The 21,640-nt window shown below is 37.8% G+C and overlaps 1 protein-coding gene and 1 long non-coding RNA gene across 3 annotated transcripts; one reads left to right on the plus strand and one right to left on the minus strand.

The window, feature by feature from the left end:
• The first annotated feature begins 1,385 nt into the window (after positions 1–1,385).
• Positions 1,386–20,856, plus strand: LOC310741337 (metal transporter CNNM4). 2 transcript variants are annotated; one of them, XM_083569066.1, is made up of 8 exons: positions 1,386–2,844; positions 6,651–6,794; positions 6,905–7,039; positions 7,159–7,328; positions 13,934–14,030; positions 15,551–15,640; positions 17,148–17,323; positions 18,375–20,856. In XM_083569066.1, exons 1-8 carry the CDS (start codon positions 1,455–1,457, stop codon positions 18,783–18,785), a joined length of 2,613 nt encoding a protein of 870 aa, XP_083425192.1. In that variant the 5' UTR covers positions 1,386–1,454; the 3' UTR covers positions 18,786–20,856. The 2 variants fall into 2 exon arrangements, with proteins under 2 accessions (XP_083425192.1, XP_083425193.1); XM_083569067.1 differs by lacking the exon at positions 15,551–15,640 and having other exon boundaries at positions 1,388–2,844.
• Positions 14,086–15,547, minus strand: LOC310741429. Its single transcript, XR_014537949.1, has 2 exons — positions 14,470–15,547; positions 14,086–14,324 (listed from the first exon to the last, which is right to left on the minus strand). It is a non-coding gene; the product is annotated as an uncharacterized lncRNA (long non-coding RNA).
• Positions 20,857–21,640: the final 784 nt, after the last annotated feature.

Consider the following 21,640-nt stretch of genomic DNA (forward strand, 5'->3'; position numbering starts at 1 on the left):
CTGGTTTTTAAGAATAAGGGAGATGTGCAGACCTGCAGTAACTACAGGGAAATTCAGTTAATCAGTCACACCATGAAGTTATGGGAAAAAGTAGTGGAAGCCAGGCTGAGAGAAGAGGTGACCATCTGTGAGCAACAGTATGGTTTAATGCCAAGAAAGAGCACTACGGATGAATTATTTGCTTTGAGAATGTTGATGGAGAAGGTTTGAAAGAGTTGCATTGTGTGTTTGTGGATTTAGAGAAAGTGTACGACAGGGTGCCGAGAGAGGAGTTGTGGTATTGTTTGAGGAAGTCAAGTGTGGCAGAGAAGTATGTGGTGCAAGAGATGTATGAGGACAGTGTGACAGAAGTGAAGTGTGCAGTAAAAAAGACAGACTCCGAGGTCAGACAGTAGTCTCTGTGGACTATGATTTTTATTGATAATATTCTAATTTGTGGGGAGCAGATTAAGAAAGAGCCTGGAGAGATGGAGGTACTTGTTGGAAAGAAGGGGAATGAAAGTCAGTAGGAGTAAGACAGGGTACATGTGTGTAAATGAGAGGGAGGGCAGTGTAGTGGTGCAGTTGCAGGGAGGTGATGGTGGTGAAGGTGGAGGAGTTTCGGTACGTATGGTCAACAGTGCAGAGTAATGAAGAGTGTGTAAGAGTAGTGAAGAAAAGAGTGCAGGCAGGGTGGAGTGGTTGGAGAAGAGCAGGAGTGATTTGTGATAGAAGGGTATCTGGGAAAGTTTATAGGACTGTGGTGAGACCTACTATGTTGTATGGTTCAGAGACAGTGGCATTGACTAAAAGACAGGAGCCGGAGCTGGAGGTAGCAGAGCTGAAGATCATTGGAAGTGATGAAGATGGACAGGATTAGAAACAAGTTTATATGGGGGACAGCGTATGTATGACGTTTTGAAGACAAGGTGAGGGAGGTGCGATTGAGATGATTTGGACATGTGCAGAGGAGGGACATGGGGTATATCGGTAGGAGAATGCTGAGGATGGAGCTGCCAGGAAGGAGAAAAAGAGGAAAACCTAGGAGGAGGTTTATAGATGTAGTGAGGGAAGACATGCAGGTAGCTGTTTTGAAAGAGGCAGACGTAGAGGACAGGGGGGGGTATGAAAAAGAATGATCCGCTGTGGCGACCCCTAATAGGAGAATCCGAAAGAAGAGGAAAAAGAAGGAAAAGATTAACTGGTTCATCATGATCAGGAATGAAGTAAATCCCGAATCTATTTTGGTTAAACCTGAAAGGTCACTAACAAGCGCATGAAGAATATACATTACAATGCCGTAATCCAAAACCGCTCCCAGTCATAAAAACACTAAAAATAAGTAATAGCTTTTTCTATTTTGTGCATTTATGCAACCAATATTAGTTAGAACTACATGGTACATGCGCGTGTTTTGCTCTGCGCATGCGCAGATCTTGTTTATATCGAAATGACGTAACACGCGCCGCTCGCCGATGAGCGAAACAAACATGGCGACAGAGTGGTGCGGCCAGGGCTGCTTGCTAACTTTAGTCGTAGTCCTTTGGAGCTCAGTGGGCGGTCGAACGGAGACGACGAGCGTTGGCTGGTTTCATATACTGGGCATGAGACTGGAAAGGAGCAACAAACCGGCCACAATCACCGAAGATGGTGTCATTCAGGTAACGGAAGAGAGCAGCGTCCAGCTCAGGTTTTACGGACTGCAGCTCAGTTCGAACTCCGCGTCCCGGATCCGGTTCATGGAGCTCGGCGAAGACGAGGATGACAGAGACTCGGTAAACAGGACTTGTGTCGATTTTACCAAAGATATTAGCGTGGAAAGTTACATGAACGTTAGCAGTCGAGGGACCTCTGGTGTGGTGACTGTCAACGTTAAGCCGCTCCGCAAAACTGAGCGCGAACGGGATTACATAGCGTGCATCAGGAGTCCGGAAGACAAGTGGCACCTGCTGTCAGAGAACGACGGGAGGTTACGCGTCGTGGAGGAGAAAACTTCTCTTCTTCCTCTGTGGATTCAAATCATCCTGGCTATATGTCTGCTTGCCCTGTCTGGCATGTTCAGTGGACTAAATCTGGGACTTATGGCGTTAGATCCGATGGAGCTTCGTATAGTGCAGAGTTGTGGTACTGATAAGGAAAAGAGAGACGCACGCAAAATCGAGCCCATTCGTAGGAAAGGGAATTACTTGCTGTGCTCTTTGTTGCTTGGTAATGTTCTAGTAAATACCACTCTTACTATCCTAATGGATGATCTAATCGGATCTGGCTTTGGTGCAGTAGTGGCATCCACTGTTGGCATAGTGATATTTGGGGAAATTGTGCCACAGGCGCTTTGTTCTCGCCACGGTTTGGCGGTCGGTGCCAACACCATCGTGCTCACCAAGTTCTTCATGCTCCTCACATTTCCACTGTCGTTCCCTATCAGCAAACTCCTGGACTGCGTTCTAGGCCAGGAAATCGGCACAGTGTACAACCGGGAGAAGCTATTGGAGATGCTCAAGTTAACGGAACCATACAACGACTTGGTCAAAGAAGAGCTCAACATGATTCAGGGTGCATTAGAGCTGCGGAACAAAACAGTGGAGGACATCATGACGTCGCTGAACAACTGCTTCATGATCAAATCCGATGCCGTTCTGGACTTCAACACCATGTCCGAGATTATGGAGAGCGGCTACACGCGCATCCCGGTATATGAAGATGAGCGCTCTAACATCGTCGACATCTTGTATGTAAAGGACCTGGCTTTCGTTGATCCGGATGACTGCACAACTCTTAAAACCGTCACCAAGTTTTATAACCACCCGGTCCACTTTGTCTTTCACGACACCAAGCTGGATGCCATGTTAGAAGAGTTCAAAAAAGGTGAGGCATGTAAAAAACTAGATATTAGATATTACTGAATAACTAGATTAGATATTCATTCTATACTTTTTTGTATATATGGTAAACTGAACTGCAGAAATCCTATCAGCTGAAAATGATTTTAAATGCACAGCCTTGTACTCTTTCAGATATGAATCAATAACCACATGGCTTTGGTATTAGCTTACTCAGCAATGGTTTTTTTTTTTTTTTTTTTTTTTTTTTTTTTTTTTTTTGCAATCACATTAATTATTGAAACCACAGAAATGGTTTAGTGAACCATAATCATCTGCTGGGCTAAAAGGAAAAATAGTACTTTTATCAGTTTTAAAGGCTTGTTCCATTCCAATGTGAAATGTCTGATTTGTATCATCTCTTGGTCTACAGCATGATGTATTAAGACTTTATGATCTGGTGTTCTGGCATATTTTCTGTTCTCCAAACCTAAATGAATGCACTGACTGAGTGCACTGAGAGGCATCCCAGCAAGACCATGCCTTGTATTATGTGCTTCCACTTTATACCTGTTCACAATCACTGGATGAATGAATAAGGAAAATGCTGACTCGGAGATAAATCTGGGTGGTTCTGAATCACTCCCGTGTTTGTTTTTAAAACAACATGAATTTTGTAGAGTAGTAAATATTTTGATTTGGATGGTTTTCTGTGAGTTATTTTCTTCTTCTTTAGCCTGTGCCTCTCTTACCTCCAAAACGTCTTACCTGTGCGATGCCTTTCATTATGAAACTCCCAGTATCTTCAACTCTGCGACCAACAATCTCCCTCTATTGTTTCTTTGTCAATGCCACTGTCTTTCAACCATACAACATAGCAGGTCTCACCACAGTCCTATAAACTTTCCCTTTCACACTTGCAGATACTCTTCTATTACCCTTACAAATATTACAGCCACTTTTCTCTGCCTACTACACCCTGGCTACAGTATTTTTTTCACTTCTCTAACACACTCTCCATTACGTTCCACAGTTTGACCCCAGGTAATTGAACTTATTCACCTTCACCTCTTCTCCCTGCAACCACACCACTCCACTGCCCTCCCTCTCATTCACACACATGTACTCTGCATTACTCCTACTGACTTTCATTCCCCTTCTCTCCAGCACGTACCTCCACTTCTCCAGGCTCTTCTCAACCTGTTCCCTACTCTCACTACAAATCACAATATCATCTGCAAACATCATAGTCCTGTCTGACCTCGTCCGTCAGCCTGTCCATCACCACTGCAAACAAGAAATGGCTCAGAGCCGATCATTCATGCAATCCCAACTGCGCTTGTAGTCCCCTTCATGAAAAAAAACTTTTGCTGACAGATGGTCACCTCTCCTCTCAGCTTCCACTACTTTTTCCCATAAGTTCATGGTGTGGCTGATTAACTTTATTTCACTGTAGTTACTGCAGGTCTGCTCTCTTTCCACTTGGAATCTTGAACACACGTCTACCTTTTTCCTCTCCATCTTATCAGCTAACGCTCTCCGTTTACTAGTCATAGTGCCGACATTAAAAGTACCAACCCTAACTGCTACTCTCCAACACTTCTCCATTTCCTGCTGTCTCCTTAGACATATTCCCCCTCTCCTTCTCCTCCTTTGGTCAACAGTAGCCCAATTTCCACTGGTATCCTGTTGGCTATCAATACCTGTGGCGGTCGTTGGTAACCCGGCCCTCAACCAATCCGGTATGAAATTTAAGTTTGTGATCCGCATATCTGATTTGGCGCATGTTTTACGCTGGATCCCCTCCCTAATTGCAACCCTCCCCATTTATCCAGGCTTGGGTCTGGCTCTAAGAGCGCACTGGCTTGTGCAACCCTAATGGCTGGGTTTTTTTGCTGTGAGTTGATTGTTGTTAAACATATAAATGCGGAGGCTTCTATTAAATCTCAGGTTACAGTTTAAAGTTTTCCGAATATTTGCTTATTAACACATGACCTGAATGTGACTTGTAATGCCTGAGGACTTGCATTTTCAATACTTCACTTGTTTTATGTAATATTATATACAGTACATATATTACAATAGAGTAATTATTAATTAAATGTCTAGTTTCTGTTGATCAACACTGAATGATATTGAATGCACATGGTGTACTGCATAATAGCTTGTTGTTCCCAGCAGGTTTAACTTGCCAAGGTCAACAGCAGTCCTTTGCTACACAAAATTACCCTCCATTATCTAAGCAGTAAAAATCCCACATGAGGTATTTCTGAAGCAATCAGTAGCAATGTTTCCATCCAAGTGTTTTCAATTAAATTTTGGGATGTTGCATAAAAAATACAGAATGAAAACTCCAGATGGGTAATAAAGCTACAAATTGCATCTAAAAATTGAATGCGCTGAATTGAGACGAAACTTTTTTTTTTTTCTTAAATTCTTTTAGAAAAGATGTGCATTCTCTATGATAGAAACACATTTACCCAGTAAATTCTTTGATGTGCATCAAAAGAGGTTATGTGACTCACTTATTTAATATTATTGTTTTGTTTATAGAGCTGTTTTAAAAAAGCAATATTGTTTAATTATATCCAGGGATGGGCAGTATTTCATACATGTATTTTAAATATGTATTCAAATATAAAATAGGATTTTATCATTTGTATTTGAAAGGGTTAATAAAAACGGCTTCATATTTTATATCAGAACAGAAAATGGATCCACATGGAAGAAGGTTAGGGATTAGGTGAATTAGGATACAATTATGAATAATTTGCAAACTGTTAAACATTAAACTGTTGGTTACATTAAAACTAACCTGTATTTTGTAGTTTATTTTGATACACTTAAAGTTATGGCATTTTAATATTTTATTTTAAAATACATTTTGATGTATCGTTGCCCAACCCTCACTACAACACACTGTATTCATTTGGAAACCCACAACTTTTGCTTGCTGCAGAATATATCAAGTATCTTCTGTTTGGATTCTTCAGTTTGCACACAGGATCACACAGGAAACATTGACTGAATTAAATTCTGTTCATTTGTATAGCACTTTATGGCAATTCAGTTTATAAATCACAAGTCGATTTAAAAATTTCACACATCATCATTAGTAATAACTATTTACAGTCCAAACAACACAAGAGAAAAAGTCTTAAATTTTGTAAAGTAGTAGCTCGAGCTTATTCTTGATTTTGACAGAATGAGCTTCATTTAATTCATGGTTGCAGCGATTTGGTTTGTGTAATGTGTTGTAAAGAGAGACAAGTGTTTAGAATTCTTATGCATTATTTTTACAGATATGTTTGCAGATTTAAAAGAGAAAGCTAATGTTAATGTCCATGCAGAAAGAACTTAATTCAGTAATTAAAAATGTGTATCTAGCACTAATTGCTCAAAACACAGAGAAGTCAAACGTATTATAGTCCTCTACAGGCCTCTTGCAGCATTGTCATGTTTGTGTTTTGAATTTTGACATTTGTACTTTTATACATTTAAAAAAGAAGGAATTTTACTAAAACAATGCAAAATGCTTTCATTGATGTTATGATCTTGTCTACTCTGGTCAAGAGTATTTCTGAGTACATCCAAAAAAAGTCAAATATCTGAAAGTTTTTATTTGAAAGATTCCTTCATATATAGGTTATATTCTAAAGGTATTTCTGGAAGATAGATTAGTAACAAAACCTTGTGGAAAAAGCATTTTTATCAACTAGGTTCATCTTCTGGGAGCTTATAGTTCTACAAACTTTGTGCTTCTGCCTTAGATACATTTTAAGAAAACGCAGATATCAAATTTTGGCTCTGTTTTTTCTTAATTGTAAAATGGGTTTATTCCTACTCTACTAGGCAAATCTCACCTGGCCATAGTTCAACGGGTGAATAATGAGGGAGAGGGGGACCCCTTCTACGAGGTGCTGGGTCTGGTGACACTGGAAGATGTTATTGAGGAGATCATCAAGTCCGAGATCCTAGATGAGTCTGATCTCTACAGTGAGTTGCCATTGAATATAATGGTTTTTTTTTTGTTTTTTTTACTTTATTGCTGTGAATAGAAGTATTCTGATTAGTTACTTGACATACTTGACTATATTCTCTCTTAGCTGACAACCGAAACAGAAAAAAGGTGGACCCAAATAAAAATAAGAGGGACTTTTCAGCCTTCATGCATGAAAGTGAATCGAAGGTGAAGATCTCCCCACAACTTCTCTTAGCTGCTCACCGCTTCCTGGCTACTGGTTAGTTTGTTGTGTCTTCTCTCTTAAATTTGACTAACTCTAAATAATTTTTGTAAAAGCACTGTCTGATATGTAGATAATATTTGTGGTGTACATGTTTTTTTTTTCTTTCCCCCCAGAGGTGACCCTCTTCAATCCACTCCAGATCTCAGACAAGATTTTGTTGCGAATCCTTAAGCATCCTGACGTCATCCAGGAGCTACGGTTCAATGAAAGCGACAAGCGCTCACAGCAACACTACTTGTATCAGCGTGGCAAGCCTGTTGACTATTTTATTCTAATTTTGCAGGTAAGATTTAATCCTGCAAATTGAGACTCTGCTTCAAATTGCCCATTTTAACTATACACTATAGTTTAGATTGTACACATTATTCAATATGGTCCATTTTGTGCAACCTTTTGTCAATCCTGGATTAAATTATACCAATACCGCAGCTGAACGGATATCATTTGGGTAATGAATCTCTCACACAGCAGTAACATGACTTGCGTGTGTGGTGCTGGAATGAGTGCATCAGCCACAATGGTGTCACTGAGGCTTGTAAAAAAAAAAAAAAAAAAAAAAAAAAGAAGACCGTAAACCGGATGGTTGGCAAACCAAACCGATCCAGCCCATATTACTTCTGTGGTCACTTACTGTTGATGGGATAGTCGATAAACACGTGTATGCCTAGGGGAAAATTATCTTTAGCCCCTAAGGGTGCAAATGCGATGTATCTTATAAAATAGGTAATAACCTTGCTTAAAAAATGCTGGCAAAGGGAATACTATTTGAGCTTCATTGGTTGAAACAATAATAAAAAATTATAATAATTATTATAATAAATTATCATTATTATTTCTTAAGCTCAATATCATGTTACTCACCCCCTTTTTCACATTATCTAGTTCACATGTTATTGTACAGTTAATGTACAGTACCTTGTACAGTGGTCCCCCGGAACTTGCAGGGGTTATGTTCTAAGACCCCCTGCGAGTTTCGAAAATCTGCGAATTTTGGACGCAACCCCGCAGCCCCTATGGTACCTTAATGAATTCATCTATACATTGTTACTTTAATACAATAATGTATTGTAAAAAATTGTTAGTGAAAACATAATTTTAAATATTATTCCTAACGTTCCTGAACATTTGGTCTCGCTGTGGATTCCCGCGAATTTTAAGATAATCCGCAACTTGCTGTTAGTTAGGTTCCAAATGAGAACTCGCAAATTTTCCGAGCCACGACTTTCGAACCGCGAATTTATCGGGGGTTGACTGTAGTTGCTTCAAAATGAAACATAGGACTAATGTATTTATAGGTTTCTGTATTATAGTGATATAAAATGGTTAGGGCAAATTATTAGTTTTTAAAACAGGTTGGGTGTGCTGTGACATTGCTGTTTACAATTTATATATGATACCTTTGCGTGCTGTAGCATTGCCGGTTCCCTTTACTGGAAATAAAGGGCACTTGTGCTAACATGACAATACCCATGAGCACAAAATGTGGTTTGTAGAGACATATATTGCCACGGTTAGAATGGTAAAATTTCACGCTAATCTCAACTACATTGAACACATAATTGTGCCCAGAGCTCCTCGCCTGACGTCAGCATCCAGCCTCACTAATACTCTTGAGGCATAATTTTTGAATCCCTTCATCCATGTTTCAAAATTCTTCTTAGAACAGCAAAAATTAGACAGAATCTGCTGTTGAATGTTCAGAAGCACACATAAGGATGATGGATAGGTGTCCACAAACATTTGACATTATTGTGTTTTGCATTATGTTATTGGTAAAGCTTATATATATATAATATTATATAAACTTACAGATTCAGGAACCTTGTGTAAATCATGGAACAATGGACCAATACTTGCTTACATGTTTACCTAAGTGGGTGTCCTTCAGTTGGTGTAGTAGCAGTTTTTTGTGCTTGTACACTCGTGTGTCCTGTGTCTGTTACCATTTGTGACGTCTCACGGGTGTCCTTCAGTTGGTGTAGTGTTGCACAGAGAGGGGTGGTGCAGTGTTTATGACCTTTTTGTAGATTGTATTTGCAAGGCTTGCCCTTCACTAATTGATCCCTCTTACGTAACGGAGACAGAAAGTCCTGCTGCATTGTGAGCTTGTGCATCACACCACCACTTCGTACACAAGCGCGCGCGCACACACACACACACACACACACACACACACACACACACCCCACAAACAATAAATCAATGCGGTGTCCTATTTTAGTAATGGTACAATCAGATAAGAAGTTTACAAAGTGACAGTCAAAAGCCCTTTTCTGCTACACATTTTAAATGATAGATTTAGATATTATATTCCAGCAATATACAATGTGAATAATGAATTTTACTTTCAGATTCTTATTTGGAACACAAAAACCGCACTTGAACAAAGAATGACAGTTTGGTACCTGCATTGTACTTAAGAGGTCCATTGTGATCCAAGGCAGGGATCAGGGAGTCATTTCCTAGATTTAAATATCCCAGAACTCTGTGGTGGCTGAAAAGAGACTAGGAATGTTTTTACAGTACTTTGTCAGCTGTCTCACAGACAGCGAACAGAATGTTAGGCTTTCATCTGGTCTGACTCTGCCAACTGGAATGCCAGTGGGTAATATTGGGTAGAGAGTAGAGTATTTTGTTGTGAAGTAGACAGGTTTCACTGTTAGATAGTGAGTTAAATGATTTATCAACAACTATCAGTTAACATTATTCACATGACTCAATCGTCTATCATCAAATAAACACTAGGATAAATTCAGAAACTAGAAGGTAATAAATGGTCATGTCTGTAAAAGAACATGACCAAATTGATTGATTGATTGATGCAAATGTTTAAAAACCAAGATTAAGTTGTAATAAGGACCTTCTTTATGGCTTCTGCATAATATGTACTTTAATGGAAATAAGTAAAATTAATAATTCAAAGCTCAAGAAACTTTAATGAGATTATATTTTGACTATGCTTTTAAATTACACACAAATTTTTTTTTAAACTATTTTATTATTTTTTCTTGTTTTTCCCCAAGTTGTAACAGAGGGAAAAAAAAAAAGATAAAAAAAACTAAAATTATTTATTATATAATATAAATATATATATTTTTTTTATATGATTTATATATATATATATATATATATATATATATATATATATATATATATATATATATATATATATATATATATATATATATATATAATCATATAAAAAAAATATATATATTTATATTATATAATAAATAATTTTAGTTTTTTTATTGGCAGTTTATTGTAATTTATGGTAACTTGCAGGAAATTCTAAGGCAGACATGGTGGATTTTTTTATTGTTGTTTGCAGTTTTTGATATGATGAATTTTTCGGGAGGAAATGTATGTTGTTTTGTCAAAATGTAATTGTTTTATAAAAAAAATTTTGTTAACAGGAAGAGAGTTGTTTAATTCTCTAATTAACTGGAAATCCATTATGTAAATCTTTAAATGGAAATAAGGCCACCAATTAATCACATTGAATGTATAATCCTTATTTATGTAACTTGTGCATGTAGCTATTTTGTTCAGACATTTAAAACCATACGTGAATTTAAAATTGATACAAGTGCTATTACATGATCATCTAACTTTAGCTAAGCATGGTCAGAATTGGTATATTTGGATTTGTTTTTGGATCTTGTTCTCTAGCGCCTGCAGCATGCCAACACTGTTCTGTATTATAGCAATACTGGTTCAGATTTACTGGCTTTCAAAAACAGAGAGTGTAATTAATAATAATTGAGCTTTTTATTTTAATTAATTGAATAGTAATTAATATAATAATTGAGCTTTTACTTATGCGTGTGGCAGAACTGGGAAAGCCAAGGTGAGACTATTCCAATCGTGTGTCATGCAAACAGATACCGGTTTCTGGTTTTCTGAGGGGAAACTTGTAGCTGGGTCAAGGAGATGCAAAAAAAAATATGAGGACTGAGACACTGAAACCTCTGTGGTTGTGTGTGTGTGTATGTGTGGCTTGCTGAGTGCCTGATCTGGTTTCTTATTCCTAGAATTACTGCTCACACACCTTGCATAAGGTTTGTATCATATAGCCTGTTCGTAAGTAGGTAAGTCCAGGTTGTTAATAATAAAGTCAGGTTTAGTGTTAAGGTTATTCTAATCAATTAACAAAATGGAAAGTAAATGAACAGAAGAGAAATCCAAATCAAATCAGTATTTGGTGTGATGACCCTTTCCCTGCAGAACAGCATCAATTCTTCTAAGTACACTTGATTTAGAAGGAACTCAGCAGGTAGGTTGTTCTAAACATCTTGGAGAACAAACCACAATTGATCTGTGAATGTGGGCTGCCTCAAATTCTTCTCTTCATGTAATCCCAGACAGACTTGATCATGTTGAGATCAAGACTTGTTCTTTGCTACGCTGAAGATAACCTTTGGCTGTACTGTATGTTTGGAGTCGTTGTTCTGCTGCGGAATAGTCTTGGCTGCAATCGGACCTCTCGCTGATGATATTGCATGATGGATAAGTTCAATTCATTTTTATTTGTAAAGCGATTTTTAACAATGAACATTGTCTTAACGTAGCTCTACACAGATGTGGTGATAAAAATGAACAAGATGTTCTTTATAAGTGTAAGTTTGTCCCCAATAAGTATCCGTTTGTATTTTTTCAGCATTAAGGACACCATTTAACCTGACCAAATCTCCAGCTCCATTTGCAGAAATGCAGCCCCAAACTTGCAAGGAACCTCCACGATGCTTCACTATTGCCTGCAGACACTCATTATTCACCTGCTGCCATTTTCTTGCACCCCTGTTCCAATGTTTTTGTGCACAGTTGAGTCTTTTAGCCTTGTTTGCATGTTGGAGGTATAGCTTTTTGGCTGCAATTCTTTCATGAAGGCCACTTCTGGAATGACTTCTCCAGATATTAAATTGGGTGTGCCTAGGTCCCACTGGTTTCCACCAGTTCTTTGCTGATGGCATTTGTGGACATGTTCTGCTGCCAAAGGGAAGTAAGCATGATGTTTTTAATCTCTGCATTAAGTTACCTTGCCCAACCATTGCGTCTATGGTCCTCAATTTAGCTTTTTCTTTTGTGCTTTGTAACAGCACACATTCAAACCCCAGCCTTGCTGATGCAGTGTTTTGTAACTATCTTGTCTTGTTGCTGTGCTCAGTCTTGCCTTGTGTCATAAAACTGTGACATGAAACTATCTTCCACACTTTAGAAGCAGATTTGGGCTGTTCCTCATCTAGTTTTGAGCCTCCTACACAGCTGTTTCTGTTTTAGTTAATGATGATTGTTAGCACTTGCTTGGTATATACACACTCGCACAAAACCCCAAGTCCAAAAAGTTAGGGCTTTGTGTGAAAGGTCAATTAAAATGGATTGCAATGGTTTGAAAATCTAAAACTCGTTTTATTCACAAAAGAACATAAAATCTTCTAATTAAGTAAATGAGCCATTTTAAAGGAAAACGTTTTTTTTTTTTTTATTGCAGCTAAATAAATAAAAATAAAAAAAGTTGGGACAGGACCATGTTTACCACTGTGTAGCATCTTTTCTTCTTTTTACAACAGTCAATATACATCTGAGTTCTGATGAGACCAGTTGCTAGAATTTTGGGAGAGGAATGTTGTCCCATTTATGTCTGATACAGGAGTCTAGCTGCTCCACGTTCCAGGGTTCTCTTTGTTGTATTTTACGTTTCAGGATGCACCAAATGTTTTCAAATTTTGAAAGGGCTGGACTGTAGGCAAGCCAGTTCAGCACAGAGACTCCTCTACTATGAAGCTGCTGTTATAGATGCAGTATGCAGTTCAGTATGATGTATGATGTGTTTTGTATGTATTATTGTCTTACTGAAATATGCAAGCCTGATCCTGAAAAAGACATTGTCTGACAGGAAGCAAATGTGGCACTGAAATCTGTATATACATTTCATCATTAATGGTGCCTTTTTAGATATAAAAGCTATCCATCCATAGGCACAAATGCAATCCCATACCATCAGAGATGCAGACTTTTTAACTGCGTTCTAATAACAAGCTGGATGGTCCTTCTCTTTAATCTGGAGGGCGTGACATTCATGGTTTTCAAAACTAAAAAAAATGTATTTCTCTGACTGTAGACTTGTTTTCCCACTTTGCCTTAGTCCATTTTTCAATAAGCTTTGGCCAAAAGAAGACTAGCATTTCTGGGTCATGTTCACAAATGGCTTCTTTGCATGAGCTTTAAGTGTTAAGCTTTAACTGTGAGCACAGGCAATGATTTCTGGAGGCTTTTCTGAGCCCATGCAGTGATTCGTGCCTGAGGGTCATGAGCATCTATTTTGATTTTTACCCTTGTGTCAGATGCCCTTGTAGTTTCTGAGATGTAACTTTGTTTTTTTGCAATTTTACTCAGCATTGCATAGTCTGACCTTGGAGTGAATTTGCTGGGATGATGACTCCTGGTAGGATTGCCAGTTGTCTAAAATGTTTTCAACTTGTGAATAGTCTTCCTCCCTTTATTATGGTGGACTTTACTTTGTTTAAAAATGGCCTTATAGCCCTTCCTAGATTGATGGGCAGCAACAGTTGCTTCTTTAAGATCATTGCTGATGTCTTTTCTTTTTGGCATTTTGTTAACATGTGCCTGAATGCTCCAGAATAACATACTAAAACCTATGGCTTTTATAGAGATGGTTACACTTGCTGACTTGCCACAGTGGACATGCACCTACGATGACAATTTCAGACCCCTCCATGATTTCTAAGTGGGAGAACTTGCAAAATAGCAGGGTGTTCAAATACTTATTTTCCTCACTGTATGTATATATATATATATATATATATATATATATATATATATAATATAATATAAAAAATCTGTATTTTTCTTTCTGTTCTTGTTCAGGGTCGAGTGGAAGTGGAGGCTGGCAATGAGAACATGAAGTTTGAGACTGGTCCCTTTTCTTTTTATGGAGTCATGGCACTGACAACATCATCCTTGGGTGAGGTTTTTTTATTATTTATTATTATTTATTTATTTATTTATTTATTTATTTATTTATTTATTTATTTATTTATTTATTTATTTATTTTTTATTGACATCGGACTTGTCGTAAATTTGTCTTGTTTTTTTACACTGTGAAAGAAACAACAGACCCTCCTGGTCTGGTTTGTCAAATCTACAGTATGTCAGGTTGTTGGAAATAACTTTCCTTCTAAGAAGGGTATGAACATTTTGAAAGATTTTAGGTTTGTGCCCAAAATTGCATTATGTGTACTGTAGGTACTATTGTGCCTAGTACATACAGTTTAGTGACTTGCTCATTAGCATGGTTGTATAGCATTTAGGATACAGCCCAAGTTTTTCTGATTCACTGTTGTTTAATAATAAAGAGGTGCTATAAGAATATAAAAATGTATTTCCTACATATACTAAACACTGGCTGCCTAATTTACCATAGTTAATTAATTTGACCTAGCAATAAAATAATCTTTAATTAAAGGAAAAGGGCTGATCTGGTGTAATGTCAGAAAATAAGACTTTCTGTATATGCTCTGCATAAGTTTCCTCACACATCCAAAAAATATATATATCTTAGCAAGTGGAAATATCTTATATAATTATAGTTAAATGTATTGTTTTTTATTATTATAAGATTGCAATAATCGAAATATAAGATTAATTGTATTCAAGGCTTTTTGTACTTTGTGTTATTCTTTTGCTAATAAACATTTATTTATGAAAGAAGCAAAATGATCTGCCAATAGAATAAGAAAATTATTATTATTATTATTAAAAGCATTAGGGACAAAGCCAAAGGGATTTGCTCACTTTCGTTGGGATTGAGGGTCTGTAGCTGAGATGTCACAGGTCCAATAAGAACTTTACGATTTTAAAAATACAGGCAGGATGCTTTACTAACATCTAGTGGTTGAATGTCAAACTACAAAGTCTTTCCATGCTGCATTCCCTGACTGTGTTAGATGGGAATGTGTCAGACTTCACTTCAGGTGTTTTTATGTGCTGAGTGTCTGTGTGTCTCTATTTGTGTTTTATGTGCACTGCAAATAATCCAGATGGTTTTAAATCACTGTATATTTATCTGTTCTGCCTTTTGTTGTTGTAGATCATATTGCTATTTTTACCCGTCAAAATTAGCTTAAAAACGTTTACCATTTTACCTTTTGGCTTCACTATTTCATAGTAAAAAATAATTCCTTATCACAATAAATAAGATGATTGTTTTAATTGCAAAATTATCATAGTATAATCAATCTAATTATATTTCTGCGTAGCTTTAACAGTAAAAAGTACTTGAAATAAACATACAAAAGAAATATTCAGTGTTTTCGCAGTTTCCAGCTGCAGTCCACAGTCTGATGCAAGATTGACAAAAATAAATAAATAAATAAATAAATAACCCAGTTATGAGATTTTTAAAAAAAATTTTATCTGTGATGGACCAGTTGTTTAAAGATCCTCTCTATCTCTCCTCCCTGACTCCCTCCTTCTCTGCTCAGCTATCACCCCCCCTCTGTCCCCCTTCGTGGGGCTGCCTCGGCCACGGCGCCTTTCTCTTAAGAGGTTTTCTCTGTTCTCTCGCTTCCCAGGTAAACCCCTGCACGTTGGGAGCTAACCCGGGGGGAGGAGGGGGTGAACCAGGTGCCACTAACATGTGAATCAGGGGGTGGGGCAGTCGGGCAATGTGTAAACTAGATGAAATAAACAAACAAGCAAAACCACTTTTCCTCCCATGGGCCCTCATTCAGCAAGTACATCAACTGAAACTAGCCTCCAAATGTGGTGGTTGAAGTTGTTCAGACTATTTTAATGGGGTTTTTTTTGTATATGTGATGTGTGGATGGAAAAACCCCTCACATAGTGACATATTGTACTCTATCACTATGAAAACTTCACTGTGTTTAGGAAAGCAGGCTTGGTTAGTAAGCTAGCTGTTACAAAAGTAAATGGAACTAAATTAAAACATTTCCACATATTTTGGGAAAAATGGTTTCAAACTGTGGAATATGTTAAGGCTTGCTATAGGCAGAAAAACATAGATCCTAGGAAAAAAAAAACCTGTCCACGTGTGTGTGTGTGAATGATTCTTTTAGTTTTGGACATTTCCTGTCAGTATGTGCTTATGTAATTTAGGCAGGTGAACATAAAGGAACGAATGTGTTTGTGTCAGTGTTAAAAATTTTACTTGCTGGACTTGAGGGCTTTAGCACTGATACCCTAAATGTACTGAATTGTTCTTTCCCTGTTTTCTCCTCAAATTCACATGCTCTGTCTCAACCTCACTCTGCCTTCTTTGCTTGTGCCTCTTGCACCAGAATTGATTGTGTCTAATCAGTCAAACCTGATCATAAATCTGTATTCTGTTATGCCCTCTCATGATTTGTGCCAAATCAGTGAAGTGCTTCTTAATGCATTTTAAAACGGAGGTCAGAGCAAGGCAGAGCTTTCAGCCAAATTACAGTAATAAAAATTAATTCCTAATTTCCCTCACTAGGAGCCAAAATACTGGCAAAACATGTTCTTTTTCTCTGTTTATGTCTGCTGTGTAACTGTTCCTGTTGCTGAAGTCAGGACTGATTTCTGTGTATGACCACAGAAATGGCACTGCAGAAGTAACATAGGTAAAGGTAATTACTAACATGACCTAAAGAGGGAGCCAGCGGATTAATTCTTAGCATGTAGATGTTTGTAGTCATCACGCGACATGCCCATCACCTTGCTAATGTTTTGTGTAAATGTTCTAATGTATATGTTTTGTAGCTGTAGTAACTCTAGCCATCTGTCAGTGAGGATGATGTAGATTATTTGAGCTGATTCTTATAAGCATGTTCCACTGATTTGTCGGGATATTGTCATGAGAACATCCAATCATTGTTTCCCACATTTCCCGATTCTGTTGGTGTTTGGTGTTTTCTTATTTTACCTATTCATTTACACAGTAAGTACTACTTGACACACATTATGTACGAGATGGATGTATAAATAATTTTCACCAACTCTGCTATTACACATGCATTTGTAAAATAGTGTGTCGGTGTGGAAGATGTGTTGCCAGAGGTTTTTCTCAGCTCACTCAGCTTTTTCTGGCTTTTTCAGAGTTTCGTTCTCCTTCGCACATTAGCGGGCTGAATCGCTCGGTTTCCCTTAGCTGCACGGAGAGAGTGGATGCACTGTCCACCAGTGGCAGCAACTCGCAGCTCAACAGTGCCTCCATACCCCAGTACGTCCCCGATTTCAATGTGCGCGCCCTCTCCAACCTGCAGTTTTTTAAGGTATGAATCAGGTTTAAAAGCTAAAGATTAATGTTTATCCAAATTGATTCCAAATGTCATCAGCCTCAAACCATGGCATGCCACAGGTTTAGCCTGGTCATATGTCAGTCATATGTATGTCATTTTCACCACATTTTGAACTGAATTCTGTGCTTCCCTGCAGTAAACATGTTTTTGTTGTGCCAGTGAGAGAGGGTTTATGGACAGGATCTGGTTTATACTTCTGTGTATTTACGAACATGTGAGGGAATTGTGCATGTTAAGTCCACATAACATGTGCCTGCTAAAGAAATGAAACATTATATGATTGTCTCAGGTTTTACTGCTGACTAAATGGAGAAGTGGATCTATAATAATAATAATTTCTTAAGATACTGTTTCCATGCTTTAAGATATTGAAGGCATCTACGTGATAGAAAGAGTTTAGTAGACAAACACTGATATTTTTATAACTACCCCAAAGCTAAGGTAACATGAAATTTTATGCATTTATATTATTCTGTATGAATGTTGTTATGCTAGATTAAACAAATGCCTCGCTGGAATGAAATGGTTCCCAATTGTGGGCATGTGCTGCTTCTCTGTTTAAAAAAACCTTGCTGAATTTCTACCTGCTGCCTTCTGGTGGAGAAACTTCTTCTGCAATGTTGTCATTCCAATATCTTATCAGCTCGAGGAAAACCAATCTGTATAATCTGTCAAGAATAATTATTTGATGCAGTTTATTTCTCAACTACAAAAAAGTGAGTAGGACAAATAGAATTAAAAACATTTATCTTTTTTTGAACTTTATTCGTTCAACAACTAGTATAACATTTTAACATTTTAGTAGTTGTCCATGTGATTTATTAGTAAGCATTATTAGGACAGGGCTATGATTCTGTAGCTTTACATTGCTCAAAGGAACTTGACCACATAAATTGTTCAGGAAATTGTATTATCTACATTATGCTTTCTGCTTACTGTTTCACCCTCACTTCTTATAGAGCACTGATGTACACTTCTGAGTCACGAGAAAAATGCATTTTCATTTATTTATTTTGTTCCACAGGTTAATCGTGCTCAGTACCAAAACGGCCTGTTGGCCTCCAAACTGGACAGCACGCCACAGTCCCCACAGAGCAATCATATTCGAATGGACAGCATGCTTGCACCACCCCTGTCTACAACCACTTCTTCTATGACCTGCAACACAGCACCGTTAGCACTCAGAGAGGAAACAAACGAGACCACAGCGCTGCTAAATGACAAGAACAGCCTAAATAGTCAACGGGCTGCCCAACCACAGTTGTACTCTAACTCCAACTCGAACCTCAACACCAGTACTAACACAAACGCCAGCCCTCTGTCCAACAGCCAGCCTCAGTCACAGAGTTACCCCAACAACCCAAACACTCACACGCCTCTTCTTCATATCCACACAATTTCCCACAGCCATGCACACACCGAAAGTACAATCTGACAAAGCACAGGAGCAGCCATGGTTGGTACGAGGCTCCAGAGAGGACCACACTGATCCACAAAGATAGACATGCATGGATACAAATATATACCTGTAACATGACCACCTGCATACTATATGCAATCTAACAAAAACACTTCTACAGATAAACTTTGGTATCTTCCCCCTAACCATCACTGCATGCCACCTTTATTCTCCTTTGCCCAGTTTAATGGCACTTTAGTTGTGAAAGAAATCCTACAAGTCTAGTTTGAAATTAGGAAATTCCTTTATTAAGGTCATAAGGACCATTGATAGAACTTTATCGTATGCTATGAGTCCAGACATTGCATAGTAATGAACACTTTTGCACACCTCCATCTTTCTTATTTTGACTAAATGTTTCAGTAGCATGCAATGGCCAAACATGTCATTGAAAGACTCTGCATTTTTGAATGACATAACAGTATAACAGTATATGAGAGAAGATGTGCACTTTTTATATCCTTTGATAATCCACACCAAATATTTTATAATTTAGGGGTTTTTTTGTTTTGTTTTTTTGGATAATGTCAAAGGAACCTGTGGTGAACCACGTTTGGCATAAGCCCAAATTTTGCACTGCTTTCTCTGGATTATCATCTGTTTATCTTATAGTTTATCAGGCCTATAGTACACCCAGTATTTTCTCAAGGTTGATATCTCCCCACTTACACTGCCCCGCCCAAAAAAAGAAAAGTCAACACCTGGATTTAACTAAGCAAACAGGTAAGAGCCTCCCATTGGATAATTACTGCATGGATGATTGTTTCAGCTGGCAACAAGTTATTTAACCCTTACAGATACAGTGAATAGCTTCTCGTTTCTTAAACAACCATGTCAGAAGACACATCCTTCAGAAGGGTCAACTTATTGGCATGCATCAAGCATGCCTTACTAAAATTGGGTTAATAACTGTCCAATGCGTTAATAAAAACTAGAAGGATAGTGGGGAACCATCTGACCACCAAAATGTGGTCTGAAAATCTTTTTTGAATGATCGGGATCGGCGCTCACTTGAGAATTTGGTGAAATCAAATCATAAAAAAAAAAAAAAACAACAGTAGAACTCACGGCTATGTTTAATAGTGCAAGTAAGAGCATTTCCACACACAATGCGAAGCGAACTCAAGGGATTGTGACTAAACAGCTGTGTAGCCTTAAGAAAACTACTTATCGAATTTATAATAAAAAATTTTTTTTAAAGCTTCAATATGCAAGTGAGCCTAAAGATTGGACTCTGGAGCAATGGAAAAAGGTCATGTGGGCTGAGGAGTCCAGATTTACTCTGTTCCAGAGTAATGGGCGCATCAGGGTAAGAAGAGAGGCGGATGAACTGATGCACTCTTCATGCCTACCGTACAAGTCGGTGGGGGCAGTGCTGTGATCTGGGGTTGCTGCAGTTGGTCAGGTCTAGGTTCAGCAATGTGATGTGCCCAAAGAATAAGGTCAGCTGACTACCTGAATATACTGAATGACAAGGTTATTCCATTAATGGATTTTTTTCTTCCCTAATGGCATGGCATATTCCAAGATGACAATGCCAGGATTCATCGGGCTCAAATTGTGAAAGAGTGGTTCAGGAAGCATGAGACATAATTTTTACACATGGATTGGCCACTACAGAGTCCAGACCTTGACCCTATTGAGAATATTTTGGATGTGCTGGAGAAGACTTTGCTCAGCGGTCCGACTCATTACAAGATCTTGGTGTAAAATTGCTGCAAATCTGGACTGGAATAAATGTTGTGACATTGCAGAAGCTCATCGAACGATGCCACGGCGAATGTGTGCCGAAATTAAAGCTAAAGGCGGTCCAACGGGCAGTGTATTACGATACAGTTTGGACTGTATATGCCCAACCATAGTTTATGCAAATCATCTGAAATATTAGAAATATTTTATGCTATATTTGATATTTATTGAACGCTTTCCACTCTGAAGTAGTGAAGAGACCCAACCACAGGTACTGCGAGAGTAGAATATATAAACTGTAAATTATAAAATATATGACCAGTAAATTTATCTAATAAATGTAAAATTTAGACATTTACCAAAACACATATTTGTGCCTCAATGAAGTTAATGTTTTATGTTTATATGTTATTGGTTTGTAAAGATACATTCTGTATTTATTTATGCATGTATGTATGTATGTGTGTGTGTGTATATGTATATGTATATGTGTGTGTATATATATATATATATATATATATATATATATATATATATATATATATATATATATATATATATATATATATATATATATATATATATATAATATACAGTACAGACCAAAAGTTTGGACACACCTTCTCATTCAAAGAGTTTTCTTTATTTTCATGACTTTGAAAATTGTAGATTCACACTGAAGGCATCAAAACTATGAATTAACACATGTGGAATTATATATGGAATTATATACATAACAAAAGTGTGAAACAACTGAAAATGTGTTATTCTAGTTTCTTCAAAGTAGCCACCTTTTGCTTTGATTACTGCTTTGCACACTCTTGGCATTCTCTTGATGAGCTTCAAGAGGTAGTCACCTGAAATGGTCTTCCTACAGTCTTGAAGGAGTTCCCCGAGAGATGCTTGGCACTTGTTGGCCCTTTTGCCTTCACTCTGCGGTCCAGCTCACCCCTAAACCATCTCGATTGGGTTCAGGTCCGGTGACTGTGGAGGCAAGGTCATCTGGTGCAGCACCCCATCACTCTCCTTTTTGGTCAAATAGCCCTTCATGCCTTCAGTGTGACTCTACAATTTTCATAGTCATGAAAATAAAGAAAACTCTTTGAATGAGAAGGTGTGTCCAAACTTTTGGTCTGTACTGT

The sequence above is a fragment of the Silurus aristotelis genome (assembly GCF_946808225.1).
Source record: "Silurus aristotelis genome assembly, chromosome: 18".
Classification (NCBI taxonomy): Eukaryota; Metazoa; Chordata; class Actinopteri; order Siluriformes; family Siluridae; genus Silurus; species Silurus aristotelis.